At 47.6% G+C, this 13,912-nt stretch overlaps 1 protein-coding gene across 1 annotated transcript in view; it reads left to right on the top strand.

The window, feature by feature from the left end:
- Window positions 1-13,912, top strand: part of Cortactin (cortactin) — a 30,472-nt gene that overhangs the window by 10,333 nt on the left and 6,227 nt on the right. The window contains exons 9-12 of the mRNA XM_084585664.1: window positions 9,307-9,373; window positions 11,179-11,558; window positions 12,530-12,806; window positions 13,236-13,328. Coding sequence (XP_084441790.1) covers window positions 9,307-9,373; window positions 11,179-11,558; window positions 12,530-12,806; window positions 13,236-13,328 — 817 coding nt within the window. The remainder of the gene's footprint in view (window positions 1-9,306; window positions 9,374-11,178; window positions 11,559-12,529; window positions 12,807-13,235; window positions 13,329-13,912) is intronic.

The following is a 13,912-nucleotide window of genomic DNA, read 5'->3' as shown; positions in this document are numbered from 1 at the left end:
TCATTTGCTAAAGCCCACCTGCTTGTGGAATTACTGCGCATGTGCATGAGTATTGTTGAATTGTAACGCCCTTACTTTTGATTCTTTTTGTGTTTATTATTGGATTAAATGTTGGTTTTTGAGATGTACACCTCTCTGGGTTTCTCGACTCACATTCAAGACTAGGAAGTGACACTCGTCTCTAAAATATCACCTGAAAGAAAAGTCAATGGCTACTGGACATGCCACATGAATTATGTCACTTAAAAAGAAATTGCCACAGCACAGTTTCAGAAACTAGCATTAATGGCTTCTGCAGAGGCAAGAACTTAAGAATGTAGCGTGCTGTAGAAAAGTAGTGCTTTCATATATTTCACATAAGCCTCATTGATTGTCTGAGATTTTTAAATCATCATCATCATTAGCCTGACTATACCCACTGCAGGGTAAAGGCCTCTCCCATATTCCAATTAACCCGGTCCTATGCTAGCTGCATCCACTTGACCCCTGTGAACTTCTTAACTTTATCCGCCCACCTAACTTTCTGCCGTCCCCTGATTTTTTAAATAGAAAAGCACAAATCCACATGCTACTATCACGAGCAAAAGCTTTTCTTGCTTGTGGAGCAGGTGCAAGGAATGTGTTGCTATACATAGCAGCTGTATAACAGCTGCATAGCAACCCAGTGCATCGGCAGTGACAAGTCCCACCGTAGTATGGCGACACTGCAGTTGCGCAGCCAAAAATAAAAGCAGAGATTTAACTGGCGACAAATGTGGGTCTCACTTCAGCCAACTACACAAAGGTAGGCTAAGAAGAGCAAAACATGTGCAACTCCACTTTTGCGCAATATTAAAATCGTAGCCGAAATTCTCTGCATAACTGATCTGGCTATCTTCAAAGCCAGCATTCCTTCAGGAAGAAGTATAAACGCTTCAAAAAATAAGAACAACCACAACCCTGAACCTACTATGAAGCTAAAAAGCATCATTTCAAGAGGCAGTGTATTTTTAAAACAGCACAGTATCTACACATGGTCACCCCTCACCCCATTACTGGGTGTACAAGGTGGATACACTCCCAGTCAACCCGGCAGGCGACAGCACACCACTGCATCATTGTGAAGGGAGCTTGCAGGTAGTCTAGGTCGCTGGGCATAGCGCTTGCAGAAATTCACATCTATACCATTGTTTTAACGTCAAGCCAACTACGCTAAGACGCTAAAAACTTGTACCACCATCCCGTCGATCCTCATGAATTCCCCCCCCCCCTGCTGCACTGCTGCAAAAGCGTGGTCAGTATTGGGCTTTTTCCACATCAGCGTGCAAAAAAGTCATGATGCTTCCCTGTGACCCATTACCTACTGGCTGTGCTTAGTGACTGTGAAGAGCATGCAAGAGTTTCATCATTCAGGCTTATCAGTGACGACGCAATGCTACTGTCAGCAAGTTTTGGACCAACGCAGGTAGAACATTTTCCCACAATGAACGTTGTGCTTTTTAATTTCCTCTCACCAAGCCAATACCAATGTTTCACATTATGAAGCATTTTGTTCTACGTTTCACCTCAAAAATATGAACAGTGTAGCTTTATGAATGGTGACACAAGTCAACAGTAGTGATATCTGTTCAGAGCACTATAGAGCTTGACATGTTACCACCATTAGAAATGTGTATAAACTATGCCACATTTTGGCTGCAAAGAAAAAAAAAAAGTCATCAAGAAATAATCCTTACCTTCCGGCTTGGTGAAAAGAATGCACCCTGCTGCATTAATTAAAAATGCTTAATGTCTCGTCTTCTGAGACTGTCAAGACTGTGTGGAACGCAACCTGACATCTGGGATATTGCAGCCTCTGCCTCAACCCTCCACTAAAGCAACACCCTGTCAGGCGCAACGGGTCAGATCCACTTCCACAGCCACATCCGCTAATATCTTACACCCGCCTTTGCTCGGTTCCTGCCCTAGCTTGAATCACCATACACAGGAGCCCATATCCTGGGCCGCCCTGAGGTGACGAGCTGCTAACCTGGGCCACACATCCTGTCGGCTGAGCGATAGGCACACACAGCCTGCCGGCTTCATGGCGATAGCTTTGCTTCTCCACCATGAAGATGGTTGGGGAATACTGGCTTCGTGCAGTATATAAACCAGCTCCGATCTGAGTTGTAAGCAAGATGCAGTGGTGCTGCTGTCACCAGCTGGGCCGACATGGGGTATAAACAAGTTGGTGCCCATAAAAATAAATGAAAATCTACGATGTCGTCCCTTTGTTAAGAGCAACTGTGAACAGCCTAGAACAGATTGCAAAAGAATGACATGTCGTTTAAAGTGCAAAGTAGTATTTTCAAAATGACATGAAATACAGGGGGGTATGTCAAGAGCATGTGCCATGTAAACAAAAATTATTAATTATTTTATAGTAGAACCCTGTTATAGTAAACTCGGATATCGTAAAAACTCGCATATAATAAACTGAAACTGAAGTCCCAGTTCATCTTCCATAGACAACTGTACATTTTTCCCCCTTTACAGTGAAGACATTTTTGATAAAAATCTGTTTAAAGTGCGTCTGACCGCGGCGACAACTTCCCACGAAATGACATCGCCGCATGCGCATGAACAATCTCGGTGCGTGGCATAGAGGACTTTCGCGGCGAATGTAAAGGGGCGACCTCGTATGTCACAGGGGTGACTGGCCGTAAAACACGGTAGGGTCCTGCGTAGCGTGGCAAAAGCTTCTCACACAGCCCAACTTTACGAGCGGGAGTCCAGAGCAAGACGAGAGAGCCCGGAGAGTAGTGGACATCCCGGTGGCGAGAATCATGGCGGCGTTTTTGAGAATTTTGGGAGGAGGCCAGTCGTCTGCGAGCAATAACATGGGCTGCGTCAGCTCGGGAGTTGGCGTCACGAACGTAGCAACTGGCGTTAGCGATGGGAGGCAGTACGCTGTCAAATGGAAGGGGAGGGTCACGGCCGTAGAAAAGTTAAAATGGTGAGTAGCCCATTGTGTCGTGACGAGAGGAATTGTACGCGAACGTTACAAACGGCAAATTAATATCCCAGTCACGGTGATCATCCGAGACATACATAGACAGCATGTCCGTGAGCATGCGGTTGAGGCGTTCGGGGAGGGCGTTCGTTTGTGGATGGTAAGCGGTGGTAAAATAGTGCTTAATGGAGCAGTACCGAAGAATTTCGTCGACTACTCGCGCAAGAAAGCAACGGCCACGGTCAGTGAGCAGCTGGCGTGGAGCACCATGGAGCAGGATGACGTCGTGGGGAAGAAACGCAGTAACATCAGTTGCACAGCTGGTGGGTATCGCTCGGGTGACAGCGTAGCGCATAGTATAATCCGTGGCCACTGCAATCCATTTATTCCCCGACGCAGAAAGTGGGAAAGGCCCGAGGAGGTCAAGGCCAACTCGGGAAAACGCGTCTACTGGGATGTCGATCGGCTGCAGGGATCCAGCAGGCATAGCCGAGGGCTTCTTCCGTCGCTGACACCGGTCACAAGAAGCAACGTAACGTCGAACAGAGCGATAGAGGCCTGGCCAAAAGAAGCGGCGGCGGACGCTATCGTACGTACGAGATACGCCAAGATGACCCGCTGTGGGTGCGTCGTGCAGCTGTTGAAGAACGGTGGTACGCAGGTGTTTGGGGACTACGAGCAGAAGCTCGGCGCCATCTGGTCGCATATTCCGTCGGTATAAGGTGCCGTTGTTGAGCATAAACAGAGCAAGGGTAGCATCAAGGTGATCGGTGCTGAGGCGATTGATTATGCGGCAAAGCTTGGGATCTAGGCGCTGTTCATGGTGAATGTTTGAAAGGTCAGAGATGGCCAACACATATGTGTCATCGTCGCACTCGCTCGCAGGTGGGGGATCTACTGGGTTGCAGGACAAGCAATCGGCGTCAGCGTGCAGCCGGCCAGACTTGTGGACGACGGAAAAAGTGTATTCCTGAAGGCGGAGGGCCCACCGACCCAGGCGACCAGTAGGGTCCTTCAGCGTAGAAAGCCAGCATAAGGCATGGTGGTCGGTGATGACGGAGAACGGGCGGCCAAACAAGTAAGGGCGAAACTTTGTAATGGCCCACACGAGGGCTAAGCACTCACGTTCTGTGATCGAGTAATTCTGTTCAGCCGCAGAAAGGAGGCGACTGGCACAAGCAATGACGCGAGTGCGACCCATCTGCTGCTGGGCGAATATGGCACCAATACCGTGACCACTGTCGTCAGTGCGTACTTCCGTTGGTGCCGAAGGATTGAAGTGTGCCAGGACGGGCGGGTTGGTGAGGGCTGCAATGAGCGCAGAAAAGGCTTCGGATTGTTCTTGGTCCCAGCAAAATGCAGTGTCGTTCTTCAAAAGATTGGTGAGTGGACGAGCAGTCTCCGCAAAGTTAGGTACAAACCGCCGAAAATAGGAGCAAAGCCCAAGAAAGCTACGCACGTCACTGGTACAACGGGGTGTAAGAAATGCACTTACAGCACGTATTTTGTCTGGATCGGGTTGAACGCCACGGGTGTCGACCACGTGACCGAGCACCTTGAGTTTACGTCGGCCAAAGCTACATTTCTTCGAGTTCAGCTGAAGGCCAGCTCTTCGGAAGACGCCAAGAATGGCATCAAGGCGATGAAGATGGCTCTCGAATGTAGAAGAAAATACAATGACGTCATCGAGATAGCACAAGCACGTCGTCCATTTCAAGCCGCGCAGGAGAGAGTCCATCATGCGCTCGAATGTTGCGGGCGCATTACACAAGCCGAAAGGCATCACCTTGAATTGATACAGGCCATCGGGAGTGACGAAGGCGGTCTTCTCCCGGTCCCGTTCGTCGACTGCGATCTGCCAATAACCGGAACGAAGATCAATGGAAGAGAAATAGCTGGCACCGTGCAAGCAGTCGAGGGCATCATCTATCCTGGGGAGCGAGTAAACGTCTTTCTTAGTAATTTTGTTGAGGTGTCGGTAATCAATGCAGAATCTCCAGGTATTGTCCTTCTTTTTGACAAGCACGACAGGCAACGCCCAGGGACTGCTCGAAGGCTCTATAATGTTTTTGCTAACATCTTGTCCACTTCATCTTGTATGACGCGTCGTTCTGAAATGGCGACTCGATAAGGTCTGTGAATTGGGCGGGCGTCTCTGGTGTCGATACGATGTGTAACGAGGGACGTTTGTCCTAAGGGGCGGTCACCAAAATCGAAAATATCGCTGTACGAATTCAGAAGACTCGTAAGTGCTGTAGCACGGTCAGGGCGCAAATTAGGTGCAACCATTCCTGATATGCTAGCCTCCGGAGATGGGGACGGTGCAGGTCGTGTCGATACTTTAGCAGTAGGGTCAGGCAAAAGAGCGGCAACTGTGACGTCAGACAGTGGGGTCAGTTCGGCGAGAGTAATGCCCTCAGGAAGAACGTGCACGAAAAGGCCGAAGTTCAAGACTGGAATATAAGCATTATTTTCTACGTGCACGATGTTATGAGGGAGAGCGATTCTACGCTGCAGTGTCACGTCGGTTATGGGACAAACAACGTAGTCGCCATCAGGAACGGAGGGGAAAGGCGTCATGAGCACATACACTGCAGTTTCTGGTGGCAGACGAGTAAATGTAGAGGAGCGGAGACGGAGCGTTGAAGTATCAGAGGCCTGTTTGTCAGGACAGAGTGGCAGGTCCAGATGAAGCAGTCCAGAAGAACAGTCAGTGAGCGCGGAATGTGCAGTTAAAAAGTCGAGTCCTAATATAACGTCGTGAGGGAAACTGGTGAGGACTGTAAATAGGACAGGGATATGGCGGTCGGCAATGGTAATTCTTGCAGTACACATACCAATCACAGTAGCTGTATTGCCATCAGCAACACAAACGGTAGATGAGGAAGCGGGTGTGAGGACTTTGTTGAGGCGTTGACGGAGCGAGGAACTGAGGACGGAAATGTGGGCGCCAGTGTCAATAAGGGCAGAAACTGAGACTCTGTCCACAAAAATGTCAATGAGGTTACTTCTGGGTGCGAGGGTCAGTTCCGAGTTGACAGTCCGGGTCGGTAATGCAGCGTCACTCCCGGGCGCTGCACTCGCTAGTTTCCCGATTGGGCGCCGGCGTATGATGGGGAGGAGTTGCGACGAGGCAGCGGTGAACGAGATCGACGAGACCATGGAGACGGAGATCGGCTGAAGGGACGGACACTTGAGACGGCTTCTGTGTTAGGTTCATCTGGGTGAGCAGGGAAGTGTCCAGGTCCATCATATGCAGGGCGGAGCTGTTCAGGTTGGGCAGGGAAGCGTCGAGGTCCGTAGTAGTACCGATGGTCAGCGTTGTAACAGGAACGAGGTGTGGGGAAGGTGCGACTGCGGCAATAACGGGAAGTGTGGCCAGCTCGACAGCAAATAAAACAAATTGGCCTGTCATCTGAGGTGCGCCACTCTGCAGGATTGCGATTAACATAGCGACGTGGGGGAGCTTGACTAGTGGTTGCAGCAGCCACTACAGGAACAGGATGCGATGGTGACGAGGGCGGTACGGCGTTGGAGGAAAGACCGACGTTGGCAAGTTCCTGTCGGACAATAGCCTGTATCATGGCCACGGTGTCAGGCACTGGAGATGGGAATGGTGCAGGAGCTAATGCCTCGAGTTCTCGCCTGACGATCCGAGTCATTGTTGCGGACTGAGAAGGCTGTTGCAGAGGAGCCAGATCATCACAGGATGATGTGGCTGCCGTGTTCGGAAGGTGCTCAAAGCGATGTACCAGGCGTCGTTGTTTAGCCTGCTCGAATCTTCGGCAAACTTGAAGCACCGACTCGATGGTAGAGCAATCCATGCAGAAGAGGATGTTGAACGCGTCATCTGCGATGCCCTTGAGGATGTGCCCTACCTTTTCACTTTCCAGCATGGAGCTGTTCGCCTTGCGACACAGCGCGAGCACGTCTTGGATGTAGGCCAGGTAGGACTCCGTGGTGGATTGGGCGCGAGACGAAAGTTCGATTTTGGCTGCGAGAGCCCGTCCAATGGGCTTCCCGAACAAGTCGTGAAGCTTTTGCTGGCAAATTTCCCAGGTCACCAGCTCATGCTCGTGATTTTGAAACCATGTGCGAGCGGTTCCCGCCAAATAGAATATCAGATTGGCCAGCATGATGGTCGCGTCCTAATAGGTCTGTTCGATTCAGCTGCACTCTTTGCACCAGTTCCGTAAAGTTCTGCGGCGGTGCCGCAAGCGTGCAGCACCAGTTCCAGCAGTTCAGGTGCAGCATCGGCACCAGCTGCTTACAAACGAATGGTAGAGTGCAGGCCGGGCCGTCTGCTAGCCTTGGGCGTCGCCAACAAGCTACGGCTGGCTGTGTGCAACATCGCGTCAGCCGACGCCAACGTTCCGGTTAACTTGATGAATTTTCAAATAGCACATGACAACGAAGTTTTAACATTATCCAGCCGCGATGCTTTTGGCCTGTGCTTTGTAATAAACGGCACTTGTCAACGAGAACACGATCAAGTTCGCCAATTAAGGTATCGGCTACGCATACTCAAGAAGTAGACACACGCATGCGGTGTTATGCATGCTGATTATATATTTCCATCATCGATCGCCGGCTGCCGCAAAAGGTGCATATATATGCATTTGCACAAGACAATATGCGATGTGATATACTTGAAAAATATCTTCATGTTTGGGATGATTAGCGCCGTTGGTCGAGCTGCATATACACAGGCGATAGAATTCATTCATTCATGAATATGCGATGCATATAAAAGCCGACTGCATGCGGCCGGCTATCTGTGAATTATATAGCCACTCACATCAACCGGCGCCGGCATGCCGAATAAGATCAATTTTCAAACAGCACATCGCAAGTGTCGACGCGAACTAGCCTCGATCGATGTATGGTATGCGCACACCATTAGGCAGCTGGCACGAAGCGCAAACAAACTTCGATCACGATTGAAGTCAGCATGAACCATATAACGCATGCACGTGCTTACTTGGTAGACATGGTTTGAAGTACGCGTCATCGTTTCTTTGGCAAACACAGGCACCGTTCTCGTTGACGAGTGGAATAAGGGTCGCTTCACTGTTTATCACAACACGCAAGCCATCGTTGCGCAAGCTGTCGTCTGCTTTCATGTGGCGGCTGCAGCTGCACCATTTCGGCACTGACCGCTGAGGAGGTGCACAGTTTTGCTGAACTTTTCGTGAACTCGACCTGCACGACGTCTTCACTTTTTGAAACGAACGGCGTGGTGCAGAGGGCGCCATCTTGCATCGCTGAAATGAATGGTGAAGTGCAGCACCACGTGAACCAGTTCACGTAGTGCAGGTAAAACGAACGGACCTAATGATTGTTCCGGCTACATCGCTCGTATTCATCCAGCCAGTCGTCCACATCTGTCTTGTCTTCGCCATTGAAGATCGGAGGGTGGCGGATTTTTGTGAGGACGAGTGGTTGCGCCGATGTTGTTGCGGTGGTAGGAGCTGCCTCAGTGGTCATAGTGGCCGTTGTTGACGTTGTGATCCCAGGTAGGTGGCGGCCACTGCGCAAATCCAGCTTTCGGCTGCTTAAATGGATTTATGTGTGCACACGGGGACCTTTGGTCACCTCCACTAAGATGATACGTGGCGAGGTTAGTGCACAAAGGTTAGTCCAGGTTGACGCAGCACACAAAGCACAGAATCACAACAGCGTTATCCTTCTTCTAGCACTAAACGTTGCTACCACTTTGTCGTCGTCTGTGTAACCGTTTCAGATCGTTGTCTTCTTTAGCGTCCAGCGATGCAGGGCATATATGTCACAATGTAATTAAGGCAGCAGCATAAATTTTTGAAAGCACTGAGTTAAACATAACTAAGGCATCTAGCATTATTACATACTGCACAAAGCATAATACATATTGAACACGCCCTATGACACCTATTGCTATACTTTAGGGAGTAGAAAAATGCGACAGTCACAATATTGTAGTTTCTGGTGCATGAGATGCACCCCTCATGTTTAGAGGCTTTTGTGTCACATTAAAGCTGTGTTAAACTGATTTAGAAGCTGTTAGCGCTGCACCTGCATTTCATTTAGAAACGTTGTGCAAAACGAAAAAAAGAAAGCTGGTCTAATATGCACCATTCTTTAGGATGCACTAGTGAAATTCTTTTCTTATACTCCGGAAAATATTGTAAACATTGGCGGATTGAATAAAAGCAGATGAATGCATCTTACTATGAGCACACTTTTTGGACAAAACCAGTCAGCGGTGAAGCATAGCAACGGTTACACAGTGTGGCAGAATTTAGACAGAGAAGTACATGTTCCGTTACCCATTCATCATTGCCATCTGTCCCTCGCAGTGTGCGCACTCCTTTGCGGAAGTCGAGAAGCCTAAGCCCGCATACCAGAAACCAAGACCTGACATAGGTGAGCTCGCTGGAAGTGCTTCCGTTGTTATGTGTTTCTCAAACAATTTTCTCTGATGTACCAGTGTGTATTAAAATTGACGTCTGTTGCTGTTTGGTTGTCAGCACTGGTCTATTACTTGAGATTCATACATCTGAGCATGATGGGGAACTCGTTTTTTTTCTGGGCCTTTTGAAAGTTTATTTTTTTTTTGTCCTGCTGATTTTTCTCTTTCTTTTCTTTTTTTTACTTTGCACAATATGAAGCGGCTGACCGCAATCTCGTCGTCTTTGAGTCAGTCGTGTCAGTGTTGATTTGGTAGAGGAGCTATTTTGCGATGGGTTTTTCTATGGTAGCAGTTGTGGATCTTTAATTTGAATCTTTTGCATCTATGGTATCTGTTTTCTGTCTCGTGTATCACTTGCGCAATGCTTCTTCTTTATTTTTCAACTGTCCAGAGTGGTTCATTTTATGGCCAGACTGCGGTACATCTTTTTAAGCTTCTACTATTCCGACCTAGCCTATGCATCGAGTTTTGAAAATAGGTCTGTGATGTGCTTTGAAAGTAGTCCAATTGAATCAAATTGGGGTTTTGTTGTGTACTGAGTTGCTTAGGGACCACAGGGCATTGGGGCTTATTTCTAATTTTTATAATGAAGATAGGGCTATGCCTTGAAGTTGCCAGTGCTCTGTAGTGCGTAGCATGGATGCTACAGTTGTGGTTCACCACCTGAGCTCTTTGGTCATACCTACCGCTGTTCTCTTCACAAGGCCCATCTGCTGAAATCCAGTGATCTGATTGGGCCGGAAGTTGGAGGTTAGTAGGATGCTGTAACACCTGTGAACAGGAAAATGAACTGTGCGCAGGCTGGAAGCTCTGAGGTGGTTAGTACATTAGTCGTGCCTGGCAGCAGTATCAGTGAAACAGATAGAGTAATATAAAAATGTGTAGGCATGACAGTTCAAGAGAGAAATAAACAGCTAAAAAGGCGATTCTTTTCAGCGCTTCTTGAGTCGGTGAAGATGAATGGCGACAGTTCTTTAAATTGCTGCTCCTAGATGATGCCTTTGTTTGGTAACATGTGCAGATTGGCGAGGGGAAGTAGCCAGAGTTGGGTTTTGCCACATTTACGATCAGACAATCCTAGTTGGCCCCTAAGGAGCATGTTATATAAGGAGTTTATAAGGAGCATGTTAAAGGGTACATAAAATAGGTATACAGACGAGGATCCCAAAGTCAAATGACTATCATGGAAGCCTCGCTTGATTAATTCTAAATTATATAACAAACAAGCAGCAACATAGAAAAGTACTCTTATATAAAATGGCAATGAAATAATAATTCATCAGAGCAAAAAACACAAACAAATGGTTAGAACAAAAAAAAAGCACTGTTATATATCATGTAATATGGATACAATCAAAATACCATGCAAAGAACCGATCAGAAGATTCATTAAAAAGGCATATACAGGTCACTACAGGAGGAGAAAGAATATATTGGTTCATTAGTAAAATAAAATCAGACAAGGCAACATTTGTAATAAGCAGTTGAAAAAAAAATTTAACGATCACGTGAATGAATCTGTTCATTCTATCTGTTGCTGCAAAAAGAAAATTATTTAGGTTAAACTTGAACATAGGCAAAGGCGTCGACAATTTTAAAGTCGCGGTAAAGTATTTTGTAGAGCAAGGCATGTGAAACAAGAACTTCGTTTTCCGTAATTAGTGGAAACTTGAGGTAGCAAAGAATTATTCTTACGTGATCTGATCACGGAGATCATGTGTACTTTATAGGTGTGTTCTTTATTTCTCTGTGCCTGCAGAGGTGGCATCCGAGCGGGCCAAGAGTCTGCGCTCCCGGTTTGAGAACATGGCCAAGGCTGGCGAGGAGGAAGCCCGGAAGCTGGCTGATGAAGAGCGGAAGCGCCGGCTCCAGAAGGACCAGGTTGAGAAGGAGGCTGCCAAGAAGTCTGAGGAAGAGCGTCAGCGCCGGCTGCGCGACGAACACAAGCGTATCGACCAGCTGCAGGAGCAGCTGAAGGCAGCCGAGGGCCATGAGGAGGAGGAGGCCTCGGAACGCAAGCCGAGGTCCGACAGTGCCGGAAGTCAGCCCGACGAGTCGGAGCTGATTCGGCCCGGCACACGGAAGAACCACTCGCGGGTCTCTGTCATCCCACGGGAACTGGTTGTGCCAACTAAACAGGTCAGTGGTGACCTGGTATGCCGGGAGTGACTTTGGTGCTACTGCTTTTGATATCTTTAGTTAAGTGTGGCAAGTGTGAAGCAAACATGCATGAACCAAGCAGACAGTGATTCGGGTATGATCTGCCAGGAATCTATAGTGACGAAGTCTGGCTCAGTTTATAAGTTGAACTTTCATTACAATATCTGCACTTGACCATAAGGGTGGACGTGAATTGTTATTGTCTTTTCATTATCATTAATTGTAAGGCAATTTGTGACTGCAGAATCGTAGCAGATGGTGCCTATGTCGTCATAAATTTAAGGGTTCGGGCATTTGTCAAATAGATTATTGAGGTGGTTATTAATTGTGACCTTTTTTGATTGGCACCAGATTATAGACAATTTCTGAAAATAAATGCCAAATACAAGGTGATGTGTATAACCTTAAGTAATTTCCACACTGTCATTGAAAACATTATCCTACCCTACCTGTCAAATAACACCTTTTTATCCAGAAACATGTTTGGTTTGGTTGGTTTATAGGGTTTGATATCCCAAAGTGACTCAAGCTATGAGAAACGCCGCAATGGAGGGCTCCGGAAATTTTGACTGTCTCGAGTTCCTTAACATGATCTGATATCACACAGTACACTGGCGAAAAGAAGCCATCAAAAAGCAGCTACCACGGCCAAGATTTCATCCCGCATTCTTGGGTTCAGCAGTTGAGAGTCCTAATTACTGAGCCTCTGTGACGGAGCCCAGAAACATGTCACTTAAAGAATATCTGAATCATCACCTACTTGGCAGTTCAAGCAGTCGGCAGGCAGGTGCAGAGGAAAGCAACCTCTGTCTCCGTTCCACCTTTGCAGAATTTTTTCTTGAACATGCCTTTCTCCATTGGTATCCATCTTATGCTGCTTCCCTTCTGGCTGTTTTCCTGAGGGCATCTCATGGGACTCTTTTGATCTGCTTTCCGAAACTCCATCACAGGTGGGGAGCCCTGACGTGTCTCCAACACAGGAGACTGAGCCACAGGGAACAAAAGTCACTGCCGAGGCGGCCACTGTGTCCGCAACTCCCGCGTCCGTGGTGGCTCCAGCAGAGGCTGCCAAGGATTTGCCTTCAGCGCGATCAGCAGCTCGAGCACCTGAGCCTGAGCCAGAGCCGGAGCCAGAGCCTGTAGCAGTTGAAGAGGCTCCTAAGAAGGTTGTGCCCCAGATCCACCATTCACCTGTCGAGTCGGAATCAAGTCCAGACTCTGGCCCAGGTTTGTGCCATTGTACCCAGAGGCTTGAGTTCGTTGACGGGTTTACGACTGTCAACTTCGCTGCAGGGGTGTGATAAATACCTTGGAGTAGAGTCAGTTCACTAAGAAGATATGAAAGTGAATTACCTCTTGTGGATCAGAATTTGTGCCAAAAATTTGTGCTTTAGCAAGCATGGCACTGGTGCACTGTCATCAGACTACTTGGCAATAACTTTGTGAAGTACTGTTATTAATTAAGTGCTTATACATACGTATATAGTAGATAATGTAGGCTTCGAAGTAGTCACTACTGCGTCCTGAAAAAAAAAAAAAGAAAAGGCATTTCTTGTATTAAATGTACCATGGTATGTTGAAGAAAGGAGATCACATGAAAACTCAACACCACATTTTTTTTCTTTTTTTCTTTTTTCTGTCTTCCCCCGTTACCAGGTGAACCATTAGAAGAAGGCATCTACGAGCACTTGGAACCGGTGTCAAGTGAGAAGAAAATGTCGGCCGTGGCATTGTACGACTACCAAGCTGGTACGGGCACATCCAGGGGATGGTTTTGAGCCATCTTTGGTTCCTTTTCTTTCCGTTTTATTCTTTTTGTGCTGAGAGGTTTGGTAACCAGCCTCTCTCACACGTCAGTGTCGATTGTTGGCTGTTGCTCCCAACAAGGTGTTGTCACCATTGTTAACCGTGTCAAGTCCACTGAATGCTTACCAGAGCCTTTATTAGTCGCCCCTTTCCCGAAGTGTAGTCTGTGAGAACCTTTCAAACCAGAAACATAGTACAAGCAACGGGGCCAAAATGCACTCTCTCTTCCTTACTGCACTGTGGAATATAGTCCCCGCTTGCAGTTGTTAGTTCCCTTTTGAAATATAGTGTTCTGTCAATTGTTACCTAAATGTAATTCAGACACAATTCCAAACTTTCAGTGTCAGAAAGTCAGAGAGAAAAAAACAGTTCTCTTGTTTGTAAACAAACTTGCTGGGCACGTCATGTTACGAGAAGCTTCCGTAGATCTCTCCAGCCATACTGACAGAGTAAAGCTACCGAAAAAAACGAAATTTTAAGGGGGACAGGCGGGGGGTCGGGTGGCTGGACTAATATTTGGTGGAATG

Source organism: Amblyomma maculatum, chromosome 11, assembly GCF_055883805.1.
Source record: "Amblyomma maculatum isolate TAMU_Amacu chromosome 11, ASM5588380v1, whole genome shotgun sequence".
NCBI lineage: Eukaryota > Metazoa > Arthropoda > Arachnida > Ixodida > Ixodidae > Amblyomma > Amblyomma maculatum.
The sequence above is the reverse complement of the archived record's forward strand: the minus strand, read 5'-3'. Positions and strand labels throughout refer to the sequence as shown.